Source organism: Oryctolagus cuniculus, chromosome 1 (assembly GCF_051225735.1).
Source record: "Oryctolagus cuniculus isolate XC-2025 breed Fujian yellow rabbit chromosome 1, ASM5122573v1, whole genome shotgun sequence".
In the NCBI taxonomy this organism is placed as follows: domain Eukaryota; kingdom Metazoa; phylum Chordata; class Mammalia; order Lagomorpha; family Leporidae; genus Oryctolagus; species Oryctolagus cuniculus.
Genome location: NC_142867.1, coordinates 230,599,144 through 230,619,287, shown reverse-complemented (window position 1 = coordinate 230,619,287; position 20,144 = coordinate 230,599,144). Strand labels below are relative to the sequence as shown.

Below are 20,144 nucleotides of genomic sequence, written 5' to 3'. Positions count from 1 at the left end.
GGGCCCTGGCTGTGACAAACCTTCCCGTGTGGGCAGGCTCCTGTGACCGAGTGGCTCTGGGGGACCCTAAGGACACCTCCTTTCCCTGCTCCCAGCTCAGGCCACTCCCCCCTACTCCCAGCAACCAGGGCGTCGGCTACCTGTGCGTGTGCGTGCATGCGTGCGTGTGTACAGCACAAGCCACGGTGCACTGAGGATGTGCACAAACACGCGTGCAGCTGTACGCGTACCGAGTCTTGCGTGTGCGTGCGTGTGCACCTTAGTAGGGGCTTTTGCACGCTTGGGTTCGTGTGCACATCACACACCTGGGGGTGTGCACGTGTGTGATCACGGGCAGGTCCAGCGGGCACCCCGCTGGTGTGGCTGCGGCCGGCGCGGGCCGGGGCTCACCGGAGTCAGACTCGTCGGGGCTCACGGAGCTGAGCAGGTCCTTCTCCTTCTCGTAGTCGCCCTTGCACAGCAGCTGGCCCTCCTTCAGCACGAACTCGTCACCCTTGCGCAGCTGCCGCTCGCACACGCAGCAGCAGAAGCAGCCCAGGTGGTACACGCACTCCAGCGCCCGCATCACGAACTCCGTGGGCGCGATCTTCTCCATGCAGCCGCTGCACTTGGCCGCGAAGAGCCTGCGGGGCACAGAGCGGCGCGGGTCGGGGCTGGGCGAGGGGTCCTCCGGGGGCAGCTGCCGCTCAAGGCTGCCCACTGGGGCCCCTCTCCTAGGGGTGCCGCTCATAGCCACGGTGGCCACCAGAGGGCAGTGTGCAGGACACCACCAGCCTCCCCTGTCCGTGAGAGGGCTCTGCCTCCTCCCGCACCCCCACTTCCAAGCAGCGCCCCGCTCCCTGGGCTCCCAGCCCCTCCACCCCTTCAGCCTCCCACGCCCATCCCGCAGAGGCCCAGGGCATCTCTCCAAATTCGCATCTCACAACGCTGCTCCCCTGCGCCAACCTCTCCCATGGCTCCCCAGTGCTGCCAGAGACCATGCAGGCTCCCACGCCTGGTACTCAAGGCCCCTCCCTCGGCACCTTCTGCTCCCCCAGGCTGCAGCCCCCACGGAGCAGTCTGCAGGGACCTCTCCGTGCCCTGTTCCCTTGCCCCTGGGGTGGGCTGGCGCCTCCGTAAGCCCCCCACCTTCAGCTGCCACGTGACCACTGGCCCTGATGTGACTGTGCACGTGCAGCCGGCTCTGGGCAATTCAGGGGCTTTCTGTCCCTGCCACGATCTTGGGAGATGAGAGTGAGCATCCACCCCATTTTAGGACAAGGAGACTGAGGCGCTGGCCCAGGCCCAGGGGGGAGTCAATGCTGGCCCAGCCTCGACGGCGTGGTCTCACCTCCCACCCCAGGAGACAAGCCCAGGGCGTCGGAGTTGGGCGCAGGCGCATGCGGGAGGGCCGTCCCCTCCGCCCAGCACCCCGCAACCCCGTCACGTGCCCTGCTCTGTGGGAACTCAGCCTCAACAACACTTTGATGGAAAAATTTATGAAGAATCAAATTATTGCTGCTGGGAGGGAATTAAAACCATTTTTCATCCGCCGCGTCCCCGGGCCACGTCTGCGGGCGCCACCTTGGGAGCGCTGTGCATGTCCCAGCCCTCTTTACAGCCTACCACCACGGGCGCAGATTACAGCTGCAATTCTCTGCTAATCGGTTCTGGAGCTGCGCAGGCGCGCTGGCCGCCCCCCTGCCCGCGGCTGCCATCAGCGCCGCCCACAGCGAGCGGCTGGGGTGCGGTGGACAGGCCCAGTTCCAGCTCTGCCTGCTGCCCTGGCACTGGCCAGGGCACCCCCTCTCTATTCTACCCAGCAGGCTCCTACTCATCCCGCAGTGCCCAACTCCAACACCACCTCCTCCAGGAAGCCTTCTCTGATGCCCCAGTCTGGGGGAGGGGGGCCACCCCTATGCACCCCTGAGCTTTCATCCAGTGTCAGCTCACCAGGCCGTAGAAGGGGGAATGTCTCCAGGAAGTGATGACCCAGGGTGGAGAGCTGGGGGAGGGGTGACAACACATGCACCTCGGGCACCCAGTGCTGCCCGGGGTTCCACAGGTGGGACCTGGCTCCACTTGATCCCCAAGGCCTCGGTGAGTGGGTGAGGAGCAGGCCAGCCAGGAGCCCACACAACACATGGCTTGGCAGGGGTAACACGGGTTGGATTTCAGGTCTGGGCTGACCCTTTCACCGGATGCAACCTGCCCAACCGTCCGCGGCCGCCTCACGTAGAGGTCCCCGGGTTTGCAGGAGTGTCCCGCACTGTGGCCCCCATGCTCCCTCCCCACGCAGCCCAGCCGAGGCCTGCAGCCTGGCCTCTGGGCCACTCCTCCTCCAGCCGGGCAGCCAGGCGGCCTTGCGCGTGGGGGTGGGGGCAGTGGCGAGGCTGACCTGCATTGGTGGCTGACACCGACCTCGCAGCCTGTGCCGGGAACAGCCACGCTAATGCCTTCGCAGCAGGGGGTCGATTGCTACTTTCTCCAAAGTCATCAACACAATCTATTATTAATACTCCTCCAAAGGCTCCTGGCCGCCGTTAGAGGCAGCGCCAGCCGCTCGGGGCGTCATCTGTTATCTAGATTGCAAAAACCCTGGAAATAAAACAAACGGCGTGCACTTTATAAACAGAATGTGCCATCCGCTGGGTCTCCGAGCATCTCTCTGCCCAATAAAACACCAGGGGGGACGCGTGAAATACTCACTCCCAGCCACGGGCTTGCCTTTGTCTACCGGCACAGGCTGAGCACTGCTAATGGGGTGCGGGAGGGGCCGGGGGCACCAGCAGGGCCGAGAAGCAGGCCCGGCCACGGGCAGGTGGCCCCGGGCTCGGACAGACCTGGGCTTCCAGCCTGGCTCCGCTGCCGGCAGGCTGGTGACTGGGCAAGCGATTTTGGCTTTCCGGCCCTCAGCTTACTTCTCTGTCTAATGGGCTTGACCACACCGCCCACCTCTCAGCAGAAAGACACAGCATGGAGTGGCGGGCACAGGGCCACAGCCTGGGCCTGCATCCTGGTTCCGCTGGCTCTGGGCAGGACACTTAGCCTGTCGCGGTCTGAGTCCTGGTCTGTGAGTAGGCGACCGTCACACCTGGCGGTGAGCTTGCTGCAAGGATGCACTTGAAGCCTCCGGTGGCCCAGGAAGGCCCTCCCCAAACACCTGCCACTCTTCCCGGCTGCCCGGAGCAGCCTCGTGGATGCACTGGTCCCAGCCTCGCCTGCCTGCCTGCCCACCCTGGGTCCTGGGCCAGCCCTCCGGTGTGCCGGGCCTTTCCTGGCTCGGTCACCTGGCTCGTTACCACGAGTGAGCCCCGGCAATGCTCTGTCCTCAGGCAGCAGCATCACCTTGGCAAATCCTCACAGGAGCCTGCAAGGAGATGCCCTTTCCACCTGTCCTTTTAAAAAGATTTATTTTATTTATTCGAAAGCCAGAGTGACAGAGAAAGGCGGGGTCGGGGGGAGATAGAGATCTTCCATCCACTGATTCACTCCCCAGATGGCTGCAATGGCCAGGGCTGGGCCAGGCTGAAGCCAGGAGCCAGGAACTCCATCTGAGTCTCCCATGTGGGTGGCAGGGGCCAAGCCCTTGGGCCATCATCTGCTGCTTCCCCAGGCGCATCAGCAGGGAGCTGGATTCAAAGCGGAGCAGCTGGGACTCGAACCACTGCCATCACCCACTGTGCCACAGCGCCGGGGCCCTGTTCTACAGATGAACACACCAAGGTGCAAGGGCAAGTTCTTCATTCAAGGTCACCCCGGATGCCCAAACACCCCCTCCCGGCACGGTGCCCCCGGTACCCCTTCTGGGCACCACGCCCACATCCGTCTGCCCCCAGCAGGGGTTTGGTTCGCCCCAGGTTCTCACCACGATGCATGAGCTTGGTCGCAAAGCCGGGTCTGAAGGTCGTTCCCCCCACCCCCACGTCTCTCCCTGGCGGGATCACCTGTGACCACGGAGGTGGAAAGCGCCTTTTTAGAGCCTCTCTCCCATGAAGAGTCCCAGGCTATGAGAACACGTCTCCGTCTCCTCTCCCTTTTATGGGTTTATTTGTTTAATGCCCAATTTATTACACTCATACAGCTAATAAACGAAACCCTGAAACACCAGTGTTTTTCGGGAGCATCTGAACATGGACCACAAATCTGATGGATTCCCGGAGACCGTCGGCCATCGCGGAGACGGCGATGCCGGCTGATGCTCCTCCCTCCAGACACAGCGGCTCCCTATACCCTGCCGACACTGCAGCTCTGCGAGTCCACGCAGCGGGCACCCGGCCTGGGGTCCTGGCTCTGTCACTTTCCGGCACTGGGACCTGCCCACGTCCCCCCTCCTCCCGAGACTCACGTGCCCACCTGTCCATGGGGCTCACGACAGGGGGCAGCCCCGGGGCTCAGCAGAGCCCTGCGCTGCTCCACTGGCCCGAGGTTCCCTCTGCCTGCTCTGAAGAGCAAATCCGATTGGGTGCTTCCTTGGCCTCTGCACCCAACGGCTTCAGGATGAGACGGAAGAACTAACCCTGGCATTCAAGGCCCCACCCCGCGGGGTCTCCTGGCTCCACCGCCCTGGGCGCAGCAAGCCCCTGCTTGCTGCCTTAGCACTGAACACTTCATCTGTTTCCAAGGCCTGTCTTCCTGTGGAACTCCTCTTCCTCCTCCAAGACCTGATTGAGGTGTCACCACCTCCGTGAAGCCTTCCGTGATGCCTGCAGTCCAAGGCACTCTCCAGCCATTGGTGAGTTGGAAGCCCTTGGGTCTAATTCACCCTGTGGGCTCTGGCAGGGAGAAGGTGGAGAGCGGGTGTTTGCTGAGTGAATGAACAACCTTGTGAGAAATGAACCAGGCAGCCAAGCAGGGCGAGGACAGATGGGACAGTCTGCCTGTAGGGTCTGAAAGCAGGTAACGAGATCAGGGACCCCCTGTCTGGCGCCCCGACTACCTTGCAACCGCACAGCTCAGGTCCAGGTCCCTGCGAGCCAAGTCCCGCCACGCCTCGGAAGCTGGCAGCAGAGCTCCCCACACTCGCTGCACCCCAGGAACAGGGAAGGGCCTGGGGGTGCCATGTCCACACTCGGCGACTCCCTCAGACACCTGCCCTGTGTCCCATGTCCCCTAATCCCCCTGCCCACTGACGCACAAGCTCCTGGCCAGCCCCCCACCTGCCTTAAGAGTGTGGCTTTCCACGTCTCCGGCGCCCGCTGAATGGCGCTGAGTATTTCCCATTCCCGCTCTGGGCCTCAGTTTTGGCTTCTGTAAAAGGGGGTGTTGGCCCCTCCCTCACTGGGCCATGAAGAATCTGATGTGTTAACCCCAGGCCAAGGCTGATTGATTAGCCCAGTGCCTACAGTGTCCGCAGGTGCGCTGCCCACCCCATCTGTCAGGCCCTCACCGAGTCCGTCCTCAGGGGCAGGGGCCGCCCTTCTCTCTCTCACCCGCAAACCACCCACGGAGGTGGAGTGTGCAGAGGGCTTGAGAGTGACAGGGGCTTTGCTGGGGGGGCGGGGCATCGGGGAAAGGGGAGCCCGCTCCAGGGGGCAGAGGGAACGGCTCTGAACCTCCCAGCTGCCTGGCCTTGGGCGCCTGCACCTTTCAACCCATTTCCCACCGAAAATCAAGGAGCCGGGTCCCCACATCGTTAAGGCCCACACCTCCTTCCCAGGTGGGAGGCGGAGCCGTGCTCAGCGCGGCGGCTCCCAAGACCGTCAGCACAGGGCTGAAGGATTCGCACCGAGCACCGGCGCCAAGGGGAGCACGACACCCACCCACCCACCCCCCCCCCCGCCCCCAACAGCCTGGGGGCCCAGCGGCGGCTGCAGGAGCCCGCCTGTCACTCGGGGCGGCCAGCTGCCCGCCTCCTCCCGCAGGCTCGCTGACATCTCCCCCACGTGCCTGCTGCGTCCTTATCATTCCGGGCGTAGCTGTTTTTTATTTTGAGACAAAAAGGGGCCTGTTGGTGGGGCTCCAACTCAAACCAGCTGCAAACATCTGCTTTGATGCGGCGGCGCGGGCCGGGCAGGCGGCGGCGGGAGCCGCAGGCGGGGCCGCTGCGCGCGTCCATCACGGGCTGGAATGCGCGGCGTGGCCGGCGCTCGCCCGCTCGGCGGCCGCGGGCCTCGCGGGGCCTCTCCGCAGCCGCGCCATGCCGCGCCGCGCCACTTCCTGCGGACGGGCGCAGACACAGCTGTGCGGGGCGGCCCCGCGGCCCTTTGATCCGCGCCCCGGGGGCGCTGTCGGGACCCCCAGCCGGGCTGGAGGTCACCGGCCAGGGGCAGGGAGGGGAGCCCAGCCAGGAGCCGGGATACCAAGCCGGGCTGCCTGCGATGCCACGAACACTTGTGTAGCACCTACTGTGTGTGGGCACTGGCTGGGGGCGAGGATAGGGCACGGAGCGATGGGACAGCCCCTCGGCACACCTCTGCCGCCAGCTCCTTCTGCCGCAGTAAAACGGGTCCTGATTGAGCACACGGATAAACCCAGGCCATGAGGGTGACAATCTGGAGAAAAGTGGTGAACTGCAGCAGGGCTGCCGCCGTGGGGGTGGGGGGACACTGAGACCCCCAGGGCGGTGCCCAGCTCCAGGGGACCGGGTCCCTGCAGAGGACACTGCCAGGGCTCTGCCCTGGGGACTGAGTGCATCTCTGGCGACCACCCAGGGCCAAGCTGGGGTAGGTGAGGGAGCTGGACAGGGCTGGGAGGCGGGTCCAGTGACGACACTGACAGCTGGGGGTGGAGGCAGGGAGGCAGGCTTGGGGAAGTGGAGGCTGTGGTCCCAGGAGAGGTGAGGCTGCAGCAGGGGAGGGGCTGAGGCGGCTCCACGTGGACAGGAAGGTAGGCAGAGAGGGAGGGGACAGGAGAGGACGCGCAGAGCAGCAGAGGGGCGGGGAGGTCCGGAGTGGGGTCCCAGCCGCACTGAGTGTGCAGGCGGCTGCACCTGTGAGTTGGGCTCAGGCAGGGCCCAGGATGGAGTTACAGGCATACACACTCGGACACACACCAGGACACACTGACACCCAGAGACACACACGTGGACACGCGGAGATGTGGGCACACAGTGACACCCACAGATACAGACACACAGAGAGACACATGTACGGACACACAGAGATACAGGCAGACCCAGAGACACACACGGAGATGCAGATACTGAGACACACACATACAGACACACACAGACACACAGAGATACAGAGACAGACATTCACACAGACACACAGAGATACACAGAGACAGACATTCACACAGACACACAGAGATACACAGAGACAGACACATATGTGTGGACATTGAGAGAGGCAGGTGCACACACACAGATACACAGGGACACACAGATAAGACACTGAGAGACACACACATGGACACACAAGACACACACACACACGCTGTGTCAGTGGGCTTGGCACCTGACCACTGGCCTCCCACCCTGGGGCTCTGATCCTGGGGCAGGGGTGTGGGCACAGCCCAGACCTCTGTCCAGGTGTCCCTTTGCCATCTGGGGAGAACAGGCAGCCCCTCTCGGTGACAGGCAGGAGCCCTCCCGCCCTCTGGGATAGACGCAGGTCCAGGGCAGGTGGGAGGGGAGCATCTAGGGCCATTGCCGAGCCGGGGTCACTGCACAGGGCCAGACCGGAGGCGCTGTGGAGAGCCAGGCCAAGCCGAGAGCCAGGGGCCCGTGAGCTCCACACCGAAGAGCGTCTGCCTTCACTTCCACTCTCCCCTCTCTTCTTCCTGCCCCTCCATGGGCAAATGTGATTCGCTGTTCACTCACTCACCCAGCATCATGGTCCCACAGAGGAGCCTTCTCCCAGCTGCTCATGCAGCCCCTCTGGGCTGCTCCAGGTCGCCTCTCCCCAGGGTCACTGGGGTCACGGCTCCTGCTGCCAGGTCCAGTAGCAGTTACTGCGCTGATTTCTCACTAAGTTTTCTCGCATGTGCCCTACATGCCTGGGCCTGTGCTTCCTCGAGCCTGGGGCACCACCCTCTCTCTTCACCAGGAGGAAGTGGTGCTCAGTGCCAGGGCCGGAGCTGGGCTGTTGAGGTCACAGGGACTGGGGATGGGGGCAGGTGGGAGCCTCAAGCAGGGGCCAGTGCAGCTGGGAGGGACAAAGACCACACCAGGAAGCACACAGCCCTTGGATCTCTCTCTGGGGTCCTGCACAGCCAGCATGTGCCCAGGGAGGGCTTGCGGATGCAACTCCGCCAGGGGCTGGGCAGGGCCGGGTATCAGGGAATCGGGGAAGACTTCCTGGAGACCGCCCAGGGTTCAGAAGTGGGGCTCCGTGTGGGGGCGGGGAAGCACAGAGGCCTTCCTGGGAGCGAGAAGTTTAAAAAAAGCAAAGCATGAAGAAAACAGAAGCCAACTGTGAAGCAAAGACACAGTGGTCAGGCTGAAGTCCTAGATTATTGGGCTAGAGAGAACAAGTCAGATCTGTTTTGTTCCCATCTAACCATCCATCCAATCACTCACCCAGTCCATCTATCCATCTACTCCCATCCACCCCATCTGTCCATCCAACTACTCGTCCACTCCCCTGTCCATCATCCATCCACTCCAATCCACTCCATCCATCTTCTTAGCAACTCACCCAGCCACCAAGCCGTCTGTCCATCCATCCATCCATCTACCCACCTACCCAATATCCCAACCATCCGTCATCTATCTATTCTCTCATTCATCCATTCATCCCTCTACCCACCCACCCACCCATCTATCCCCTACCCATCCGCCCTTGCGGCTATCTAACCACACAACTATCCATCCAGCCTTCACCCATCGTACTTTAGGCACTCACTCTGTGCTAGAGCCAGTGCCACAACTCCTCCTCTTGGTAAGAAATTTATTAGAGAGAGAGAGAGAGAGACAGAGAGATGGGGGGGGGAATCTTCCATCCACCGGTTTACTCTCCAAATGCCCACAGTAGCCGGGGATGGGCCAGGTCAAAGCCAAGAGCTCAGAACCGAATCTGCATCTCTCACGAGGGTGACAGGGACCCAGGTGCTTGAGCCACCACCTGCTGCCTCCCAGGGCGCACACTGCAGGAGGCGGAATGGACAGTGGCACTATTGGGCTTGAACACAAACCCTTGGGTATGGGATGTGGGTGTACCGAGCAGCCACCTAACCACTGTATCGAGCACTGGGCACCGGCCCTGTGGCTCCGGACCTCTTGCCCTTGAAGGCTTCCGCTCTAAGACCTGCTTGTTCTATCAGCATTTGACAAAATCCCAGCATGACCAAGCTCTGTGATGGGCAACAAGAGGCAGGGTCACTGTCCCCAGGGAGGACCTGGGACAACAGGGGAGTCGGACCTAACACTGGGCACCCCTGGGCCTAACACTCGGGCAGGCTGGTACTTAAGTGCCCCCATCCTGACCCCAAGGATTCGGGACTCAGGCCATCCATGACAAACTTCCTTTGAGCAAGTGTTGCCTGGAACAAAATCCCATTAAGGCAATCTGAATTTTTGATCAATTTGCTTTCTAGTACAGTTAAATAATTTACAACTTTTTTCCATTTTTATTTCATGAAAATTCTTTTCATTGAGATAAATGACTTTTTCATGGGAACATTTCAACAAAGGCTGGCTCCATCCTTGGGGGTGTGCCCGGGGCCGCTCTTACTGATGGACTCTGGTGAATGTGTGGCCAGGGACACATTTCACCGTGGGGCTGCACTGTTACCAGTATTCTCTCCTGGTTATTCCCCCAGGCGTAGGCAGGATGGTTACCAACATTTATCCAAGCTCATTGTCACAGACCATACCAGGAAGCTGGCGGGAACAGGCTTGGGGTCAGGGGTGTGACGTGGGCAGTGGCCTCAGCTGGGAACCCCCCATACTCAGTGCACCCCTTCTTGCTCTCTAAACACCGCCTTGGTTAAGTCTCCCAGGCTCCTGTGCCTGTCTCTGTTTCTCTATGTCCCAGTCACCTTCTGAGCGAACCCGAGTCTGCCCACGTAGTTAGCGTTTTAGGCACAGGGGCGTAGCAGCTCCTGCCTGCACAGGCAGGACCGGCTGTCTCCTCCTTTATTTCCTGTCCTATGCTCCTCTTAATGCAGCCAGAGGTAGCACCAGCTCTGTAGCTTGGTCCTAGCGTGTCTGTGTGTGTGTGTGTCTCTCTGTCTTGTAAGATCTGGACTAAGCCTCTTCCAGCCACCTCCAGCACCGTCACTCACAGTCCTTAGAACCCAGGCTACAAACCAGGCCCACGTGCCTACTAAATGTTGCACTGGCAGGAAGCAGCCCAGCCCGGTGCCCAGAGCCTCCCATGGGCAGGGGCCTCTCCAGCCACTCAGGTCAGCCGCTGGCGAGACGCAGCTCCAGCCTGGCTGCTGACCGCGACACTCCTGCCTTCTCTCCTGAGGCTGGGAGCAGGGAGGCCTCAGAGGTCTGGGCACCCGCGACCTGCCTGCAGCCTGTGTCCTGTCACGGCCCCAGCCACGGAGGCTGAGCCATCGGCAGAGACCTGAGGATGGAGCCCGAGAGAAGCAGGTCCCCATGCTGAGCCCGGGGAGCAGCGCAGCGAGGGTGGGGACAGAGGCGCGGGTGTCTTGCACTTGGCCCCCGGGGCGGGCTCTTTGCTGGGGAGCCAGCACACCCAGGCACTGGGCTGTGGGCGGACGGGCGTGGCCGGGCACACGGCACTCCCGGCTCGCCACCACCCGCCCGTTTAGTGGGTAACTGATCGCCCTGCGCCCCGCCCCAGCCGCCCGCTGCCCGCCCCAGCCGCTTAATCACCGCCCGCCTGGCTGCATTAGCATAGTAATGGCCTTTAAATTGAGCCTCTTTGTTTTTTAATTAAGCTCCCAGCAGGTACAGAGAAGAGCGATTATTGAGGAAGCTGCCAGTGCTAATCGCCCGCAGTCATTTGACAATTAAAAAGCGCCTAGATTTAACCCTTTCCCAGCGCCCGCAGCAGTCCCCCCCAGCATTAATCCTGCGCCAACTGTGTGCGTGCCTTCCCCCCTGGTGGAAGCCACGGCAACCCCGAGAGGTCCCAGCGACACCCCCATTCTGCGGACGAGCGAACTGAGGCGCAGAGACGGAGCTCACCTGCCTAAGACACTCAGCTCGGGCATGGCAGAACCAGGGCTGGCAGACAGGTCGCTAGGAATTCCAGCTGCCTGGTCTTTGCGCCTGGCACAGCTCTGCTTGGATCAGACGACCTCTGGCTCACGAAGTTATGCTCCTCCTTCCTGAACCCGCAGGACAGGGCGAGAAATGGCGCGGCATTCCCAGGCCATCTCTACCCCCCCCTCTGGTTCATCCACTCCCCGATGCCTCATATGCCTGCGGGCCAGCCTCGCTGCTGGGCTCTGCAGACAGGGTGGAGCAAGCCAGGCCTGGGCTCTGCGCACTTGAATTTATATGCCCACCAGGAGGACAGGCGCAATGGGTTCCCTCCAGCCTGCACTGGAGGAGGCCCTGCCAGGACGCACAGGCTGGGGCTCAGACAGGGGGACTCGGCGAGAACCGGGAGCCAGCCGGAGGCCAGGCTGCAGAGAAACGGTGTGTGCAGAGGTCCGGAGACACGAGGACCGAGGACCAGGGGAAAGGTGCAGGGGGTGGCATGCCCAGGGCCTCGCAGACCACCTGCTTGGAAAGTTTGCATTTTAAAAATCATTCCTTTCTGAACAGGTAACACATTCCTCGATTTAACACTGAAATGTACCAAGAGGGTGTCTGTCGCAGCCCTGCCCGTCCCGGTCGCCTCCCTGGAGGAGGCGGGCTTCCAGAGACTCGCGATCCACACACCAGCCGAGGCCCAGCCGCCCTTCCGCTCCTCCGCCTGCTTTTGTCTTTCCGGCCCAGTTTCCGTCCTGCTCCTCCCTCTGTTCTCGCACAAACGCTAACAGACTCCAGGTCTCCTGCTCCTGCCCGCAGAGCCGCGCGCCCAGATTCCCAGCCGGGGTCTGGAGCGCCTGGTGTTGCCCCCCCCCCAGCCCCAATTTATTTAACCTGTGCCCTGTCGATGGCCTTGAGGCCATTTGAAATATCTATGCCTTAATCTCCAGGGCCAGGAGGAGCCACTGAAAGGTTTGAGGTGGGGAGCGGCCCAGGGGACTCACATTTTAAAAGATCACTTTGCTGCAGATCAGGGGACCCAAGGCAGGGCGAGAGCAGGGTGGGGGTGAGGCGCCCAGGGGAGCAGAAAGGTGACATAGGGACTGGGGAGATGGGGCCACGCGGTGGTGGACGGGGCCACCCCACGGACACGCCCGGGTCTCAGTGCACTGACAGCAGCAAGCATCTGACTCATCACGGGTCCGATCTCGCCCGAGGCAGGCTCTGCAGGCACCCAGGAGGAGGCTGATGAGCGCCCCGCTGCCCCAAGCCGGCCCAAACCCCGTTTCTGCCCACGCACCGTGCCTCCTCCCGGCTCCCTCCACCACAGCCCCCAGGCCGAACCGGAGCTGTGGCAGCTTCCCCAGGGCACGGGTGTGGGGCGAGGAAGGCTCTGGACAGGCAGAGGGACAGTCATTGTCCCTGGTCACGACTGGAAGAGACCGCTGTCCACGCCCTGGGCCCCAGCCCTGCGCCTGCCGCACAGCCACAGGCGCCCCCTCGAGAGCAGCCAGGACCACCCCCGTGCTACCTCCTAGCCCAGGGAAGGAGGCACGGAGCGCGCGGCAGGCCCTGCAGGCAGCGAGGGGTTAACCTTCGGCCCACCCCCATCTATCAGCCAGCATCTCCCAAACAGACAGACAGACAAGGCAGCTGTCCAAACAGGCGTGTGTACCTGGCCACGGCAGGGCAGCCGCTGTTTGCTCTGCTCCTCGCCCCCGCCACACACGCACACACACACATGCACACAGTCGTGTGTGCACGCACACACACACTGTCTCCTCCTGGGGCTGTGCCCCCAGCCCCGCCCCTCCCACCGTGCCTGTGTGCGGAGATTGCTGGAGCTCACGTCTGAGGCTAGGATGGCCCTGCTCTGGCTGGGGCGCGGGCGCGGGCGCCGGCGGCTGAAGTGACCGATTGGCCCAGCGGGCACCGCGAGGCTTGCAGGGAACAGCATGCTCGTTCCGCGGTGCTCACTCTCTTCAGGGAGACTCACAGCACCGCGCTCGCCCTGGCAGGGTCCCTGAGGCCCCCTCTCTGTCCACAGCAGAAACCGAGCCCTCGGAGCCTGCGCAGGACAGGGCTGAGTCGGGGGGGCTCTCCGGCTCGCCCACCCTGCCCTCTTCTCACAGCTCCCTAGCTGCCCCACCTGAGCACCTGCCGCTTCCCGGGCTGCCTGAGAAGCCCACCTCACTGTGGGGCCCCAACCAGTGCCACCTTGTCTGCCACCATCACCCTGAAGGCACACACAGTTGTCCTTGGCCCCTCCCTCTCCCCCTGCACCTGTCCCTTTATTTGCCCCGTCATCAGGCTCCTAGGTGCTGCTCAGATCGGACCCTCCTCCCTGGTGGCAAGCTGCTTGTGGGACCTACACAGTGCAGCCACCAGCACCCCTCTGCTGGTGGCTGTCCCCTTACCCGCTGGGTCCCTCCGTGTGTCCTTCTACTTGGGAAGGGGCTCCGGGCCTGGCCCAGCCAGCCCCTCTTCCTGAACGCCTGCTGCGTGCCCGGCTCCTGCACTGATCTCACCTCCCTTCCACACTGGCAGGCAAGGACCGTCCGGCTCTTCCCAGGTCACACATGGGACACTAAGACTCAGAGAGGTCGTGTGCCCTGGGCCAATCCTCACAGCCACCAAGCACCAGAACTCCCACAAAGAGATAAGGCCTGTTTGATTTGGCAAAGGCGGAAAGAGTGTCTTCGTGCTGTGTGTGGGCAGCCTTCCTGGCGCTGTGTGTGGGGTGAGTGGGCGGTGGGAGGGGTGCGGTTTTGACTCAGGCCCTGCCACATGGCACCATGGGTCCATGGGGCTCACCGTGGCCCTCACCGTGGCCAGGCCGGCACCTGCCTCCCAGCTGGCATTACTGGGGCAGGGTGTGACAGGGGCCAACACGCCTGCTTCCCACGCGCTCAGGCCTCGCTCAGAGGCCCGGGGAGGGATGTCTTGCCCAGGCTCGTCCGATGGGGACACGCGGTGGGACTCTGCCCTGGGCTATGAACCCCCTCCCAAAGGGCAGGCCCCGATGGCTCCACCCGCCCGCCCCCTCCATGTGACATCTTTACTGCACATGCTGGGCCTGAGAGGGCCTGGATGGGGCGGGGGGGGGGGGCAGGACACCTCTCAAGTAACGGATTGTAAATTCCTGGGCCCCGGCTTTGCATCTCTAACAACCTCTTCCCGGGGCTCGCCCGCGCCTGTCCCTTCGCAGCCAATTTAAATGAGGGGTCCCAGACCCTGGGCGTAAAACATTCCAGACTCCGGAGAGGGGCAACTATTGTTTCTTTGGGGAAAAAAATAAAATAAAATAAAATAAAATGGGTCTCTGCAGTTTCTAATCACTCTCACATGTGCTGCACGGCTCCCGCCACGGACAGCCCTCTACAGCGCGTGAGCCCCTCGTGGGCTCCTGCCTCCCCCACGGGCCTGCGGGGGAGGCCCCGGAACCCCAGGATCTGGAGCAGAGCATTGAGGCGGGGGAGGGGGGAGCTGCGGCGACCTGGTCACCCTCTGCCCTCCAATCAGACGCCGGCTCCGACTGAATCCCTGTAACCCTGGATGGTGACTGATGATCCCATATCACAGAGGCCACTACTGAGGGCGCGGCCCAGCCAGGGACCTCCTCAGCCACACCGGCCTCGCGGGATCCAGCTCCCCCGCCCAGCTGGCTCCAGAGCTGGAGACCCTGCCCTGGGCAGCTTGGGGTCTGGTCCCAGCAGCCCTGCCCGGGGGCAGGTCCTACCACCACGCGCAGCTGGGGCCCCGGGAGCATCAGGGCTGGGTTTTAATAAGGAAGATGAATTTACTGGGCAGCCCCCTGCCCCGTGCGCAGGCCGCTGGGGGCCCGGGCGGCGGGGGGCCCTGGCCGGGCCTCAGGGAGCTGCTCTCCCCAGTAAGCCCACAGGATATTGCGCCGCCTTTGTGTGCCTGGTGACCCAGCTGCTGGTTATTGAAAAATTCCACCGCTCGGCCCAGGGCAGGCCGCTGACCCCTCATCCCGGGACGCGCCTATCTTTCAAAAGATCCGGGATTAGAGAGCCCGCAGCGGAGCCCATGGGGCGGGCGGCTGTGTTTTCCTGGCCTCTCGGGATCCTGGCTGGAGTGGGCTCTTGGCGCAGGATTTAATTAGTTGGAATCAGCCCGCGATGACTGTGGCGACTATTTACCCAGCCACTCGGCAGCCTGAGCCCGCTCGGAACAAAGATGGGCCCCTCCGCCCGGCTGGCCAGGCCAGGGGCCCCAGCTGAGCCCGGGGCCCAGCTGCCGGGCGGGCTGCAGGCCCAGCCGGGCCTTCTGGCACCGCACCTCATTTAGCCGATATTTGTGGGTTTGCGCAATGCAAAGCATCTACGTGGGGCTTTTAAAAAATTAAAGCATCTCCAGAAATTTACGGCCCACTTCCGAGCGGGGTCCCCTCCCCCAGCTCAGGGCTTGGAGGCGGCCGTGGAGCTGCAGAGCTGGGCGTGCTAGAGTAGGAGTTAATTCCTGCAGCCGCGACCTGGCACGGGAGCCGCGTGCACCCCTTGACCCCCACCCTGCCGCCTCGCACACCCCTGGCTTTGTCTGTGCACCCCAGGGTCCCCACCAGGCGGTCACGGTGGGGAAAGCCGGCGGGGTCAGAGAGACGAGGCCTAGGTCTGTGGGTGCACATGGCCCCTGGTCCTTGTGTCCACTCACGTGGGTTCCCTGTGGCATGTGCTACTGCCCCAGGATGCAGGTATCCTGAGTGCAGACCTACAGGTACCTCCCTGCACCCGCCAACAGCCTACAGGTACCTGCACTCAGCTGCCGGCACACCTGTGCAGGTTGGCACTATCCACGCACGTTCCTATACTCGGGCACATCTAGCTTCCAACACCTACCCATCCACCTGCCCAACCCTGCTGTTGTCACGTGCCTACACGTGAAACAGGGCTACAGATCTGAGCTGGTTCCTACCGTCTGCACACCTATGACCCACAGGTACTTGCACGTGCACTGGCACCTGCTGCTGAAGCCAAAGACAGCAGGCGTGTACCACTCTGTGTGCAGACTGGACTCTGCAGGCTCACACGCTGACACCCAGGTACGAGCGCTGACGCTCCCACGTGTGTGCGCGCGTGCACACACACACACACACACAGACGTGGTGGTGCCGCCGCTGCCTTGGCTCACGTATGCTGATCCGGCTTGCCCTGGGAGGCTCTGGAGCTGCTTTAGAGGTCCCCTTGGAGGGGGGTCCCCCAGACCCAGAGTCAAGTGACTGCTTGGGAGACCCAGCCCTGCTGGCCGCCTTTTTGGGAAGCTGAGGTACAGGCCAGAGACACTCCTGGGAATTCTAGGGGTTAGTGCCTTCCTGGTGCCAGGGGTCTGGAAAAGCCGCGAGGTCAGGACTCAGGGCAGGGCTGTGCAGGTGCCACCCGCAGGCTGTCAATCTCCTGCCTGGGAGTCCAGCCCTCAGCCTCCTCTGAAGGCTTGGTCCCTCTCCCTTGCCTCCCCTGCTGCTGCCTTGGTCACTGGCTCCCGTCCTGCCTCGTGGCCTGGGAGCTGTGGGCACTGGCAGAGAAGCAAGCTGCCCAGATGCAGGAGATGTTGGCCCTGATGACCTCTTTTTGAGCCCTGCCCTGGAGCTAAGGAGCCTTAGGTCTTAGCCCAGAACCATCCTGAGTACTCACAAGCACACAGGGACACACACTGTAATACATACGTACACACGCACTACATGCGAGTGGGCCGGATGTCCACATAGACACACACAGAGTTCACTGGAGACACTCAGAGGCACACACAGACACGCAGGGTGCACGTGGACACACGCAGAGGCACACATGTGGCATGCACAGACATGCAGGGTGCACATGGACACATGCAGAGGCACACACAGACATGCAGGGTGCATGTGGACACACGTAAAGGCACACATGTGGCATGCACAGACACGCAGGGTGCATGTGGACACATGCAGAGGCACACACAGACACACAGGGTGCACATGGACACATGCAGAGGCACACACAGACATGCAGGGTGCACGTGGACACACGCAGAGGCACACACAGACATGCAGGGTGCACGTGGACACATGCAGAGGCACAGATGTGGCATGCACAGACACACAGGGTGCACGTGGACACATGCAGAGGCACACACAGACATGCAGGGTGCACGTGGACACACGCAGAGGCACACACAGACATGCAGGGTGCACGTGGACACACGCAGAGGCACACACAGACACACAGGGTGCACGTGGACACACGCAAAGGCACACACAGGGCGTGCACAGACACGCAGGGTGCACATGGACACATGCAGAGGCACACACAGACACGCAGGGCACATGTGGACACACACAGAGGCACACACAGGGCGTGCACAGACACACAAGGGCACACACAGGTGTACAGGGCCCAGGGGACATCTTGGAAGGGCTAGCATCCCAGAAGTGGCTGCTGGCGCATTGCCAGGCGGGCTGGGGAGGCCCAGCAGAGGCCGGTCAGTGTCTCTGTCTCTCTCGGTCAGCCCGGTCCTGCTTGGGGCCTCACCGCCGCCCCCCCCCCCCCGCTTCTCCGCCCCTCCTCCTCCGCACTCCGCCTCCCTGGGGCTGGGCTGCTCCACACTCAGGCTGCTGTGCTCCAGAGCCCCTTGAGTCCCGGGCCTGGCACAGGCTCTGTTCTACTTCCTGCACCTGGACAGTGGGAGGCTTCTGGTGAGGGCACAAGTGGATGGTGAATGCCGAGAGCCCAGGACAGTGCTCAGGAAGTGACTCCCACACCTCTTCCCAGCCTCACCTCTGCTTCTGCCTGCAACCTGGAAGGACCCTCACCCCAAAGGCTGCAGCCCCTGAAGATCCTTGGCCTCAGTAAGAGCCGCTGTCTCTGAGCCCCAGACACCAAAGACCTCCCTCTCCTACCCTGCAGGGCCAGGTCCCCAACTTGCCCAGCTCCCACCCTCCCCAGCTGCCCACACCCCCGGGTACCACACCCTCACCTGCGCCTGCCATCCTCCATGAACCTGCATCCCTTGCCTCTTTTCCCCAAACTACCTCTCGGGGAGAGCACACCAGGCTCTCCAGACCACGGGCCTCTGTGGTTCCTGTGTGGAGCCTGCTGACCAAAGTTAACTGAGCAGCTGCTGGGCACTGTGGGGGCGCTGCCGTCGGAGCTCACGCCCATCTCTGCACCTGCCTCGGAGCCACTGGAACTCTGCAAGACACAGGGTCTTGGCCTCACTCCACACACATGCAGAATTTGAGATAGTTTGTGGAGGAGCTAGTGTCATGAGGCAGTGGGTTAAACTGCCACTTTTTTTTTAAAGATTTATTTATTTATTTGAAAGGCAGAATTACAATGGGCAGAGGCAGAGAGAGACAGAGAGAGAGGTCTTCCATCTGCTGGTTTACTCCCCAGATTACAACAACAGCCAGAGCTGAGCCGATTCGAAGCCAGGAGCCAGGAGCTTCTTCCGGGTCTCCCACGTGGATACAGGGGCCCAAGGACTTGGGCCATCTTCCACTGCTTTCCCAGGTCACAGCAGAGAGCTGGATAGGAAATGGAGCAGCCAGGACTCAAACTGGTGCTCATATGGGATGCCGGCACTGCAGGCTGCAGCTTAACCTGCTACACCACAATGCCAGCCCCAACTCTGCCTTTCACATAAATCAATCTTTAAAAAAAAAAAGCCTATTTTGGTACAGAAACAATTTTGAAATCCACGCACAGCCTTTCCACACCCCGTGTTTCCATGGACTTTCTGAAGACAGCTCCTATCGCAGCTTTTGGGTTCTGCACCTGCTCTTGCCTGCAGGGCCCCTCAGGGCTCTGTCCTCTCCAGCTTCCAATGTCACTCAGATGCCAAACACCATGGAGCCACCTCCAGTTTTGCAGCACTGACCCTCCTTCCAGCCCCTCCTCCTCCCCGCAGCTCCAGACCCCTTTCCCGCCTGCTTCCTGGGAGGCTCTGTGGCTGTCCGGGGAAGGTCTCTGTCCCACGACTCCTGCCAACACACTGTGTGTGTCACAGCGACTGGGCTGTCCCTGGGCCATTATGTTGTGGCTACAGACACAGGTGGATCTGTGCCCTCAGCACGCTGCCACATGGGACAGGCCAGCACAGAGCAGATCCTGGGGAAAGCTACACAGGCTGGGTGTGCACGGAGCTCACTCCTGTTCCACCTACAGGAGAGGTCTGGAATGCGTGCCCATCAGTCACTGGACAGCCTCTGGGTGGGGGTGGGGGCTCAGGATTGTTCGTCCATTTTGTGTGATGTCTGCCTTGCCTGAATTTACTTGACAGTGAGCAAAAAATGACTTTAACAGTACATATAAGCATATGCATGCATATAAAACACATGTAAGAGATATGGGGCGGGGGGGGGCAGCACTGTGGTATAGTAGGCTAAACGTCTGCCTGCGGCACCTGCATCCCATATGGGCACTAGTTCAAGTCCCAGTTGCTCCACTTCTGATCCAGCTCTCTGCTGTGGCCTAGGAAAGCAGTGAAGAATGACCCAAGTGCCTGGGTCCCTGCACCCACATGGGAGACCTTGGCTCCTGGCTCCAGATGGGCCTAACTCTGGCCATTGTGGCCATTTGGGAAGTAAACTAGAGGGTGGAAGACCTCTCTCCCTCTCTCTGTAACTCTGCCTCTCAAATAAATAAATCTTAGAAAGAGAGAGAGACAGAGAAAGAGAGAGAGAGATGGGAAAGAAGGAAAATGACCCACCTGCCACTTCCCTAAGCTCAGCTCCCTCTGGCCAGCTGTTCTGCAGGTGAGGCCCCTATCCTCACCCCCTGGGGCTGAGGTCAGGACCTCTGACCTTTCACCCACCCCTCTTCCTCTCCCATCACCCCCTGCAGTACCTCTGCAGGCCCTGGTCTCTGGTCCCTACCCTGCTGCCTCCTGGTTCTTCGGGAATCAGAATCTCGCTCTGATGATTTCAGCATCTCTCGGTCATCACAGAAACTGCCCACTTCTTTGGGGCCTGAGCCCCCCCCCCAGCTGATAAAGATGCCCCAGGACACCTGACTCTCCTTCCCCCTCCCCTCTCTCTCTGCCCCCCTCAGACTCCAGCCCACAAGGGCAGCTCTCCCTCCCACACCTGGCCCCGCCCACTTCCTCAGCTCCAGGA

General features: G+C 61.8%; 1 protein-coding gene across 4 annotated transcripts in view; it reads right to left on the bottom strand.

Annotated features, from left to right (window-relative positions):
• Positions 1–20,144, bottom strand: part of LMX1B (LIM homeobox transcription factor 1 beta) — a 79,161-nt gene that overhangs the window by 10,423 nt on the left and 48,594 nt on the right. For all 4 annotated transcript variants that reach the window (XM_089320072.1, XM_051836100.3, XM_089320077.1 and 1 more), the window contains one exon: positions 391–623. In XM_089320072.1, the coding sequence (XP_089176198.1) occupies positions 391–623 (233 nt within the window). The remainder of the gene's footprint in view (positions 1–390; positions 624–20,144) is intronic.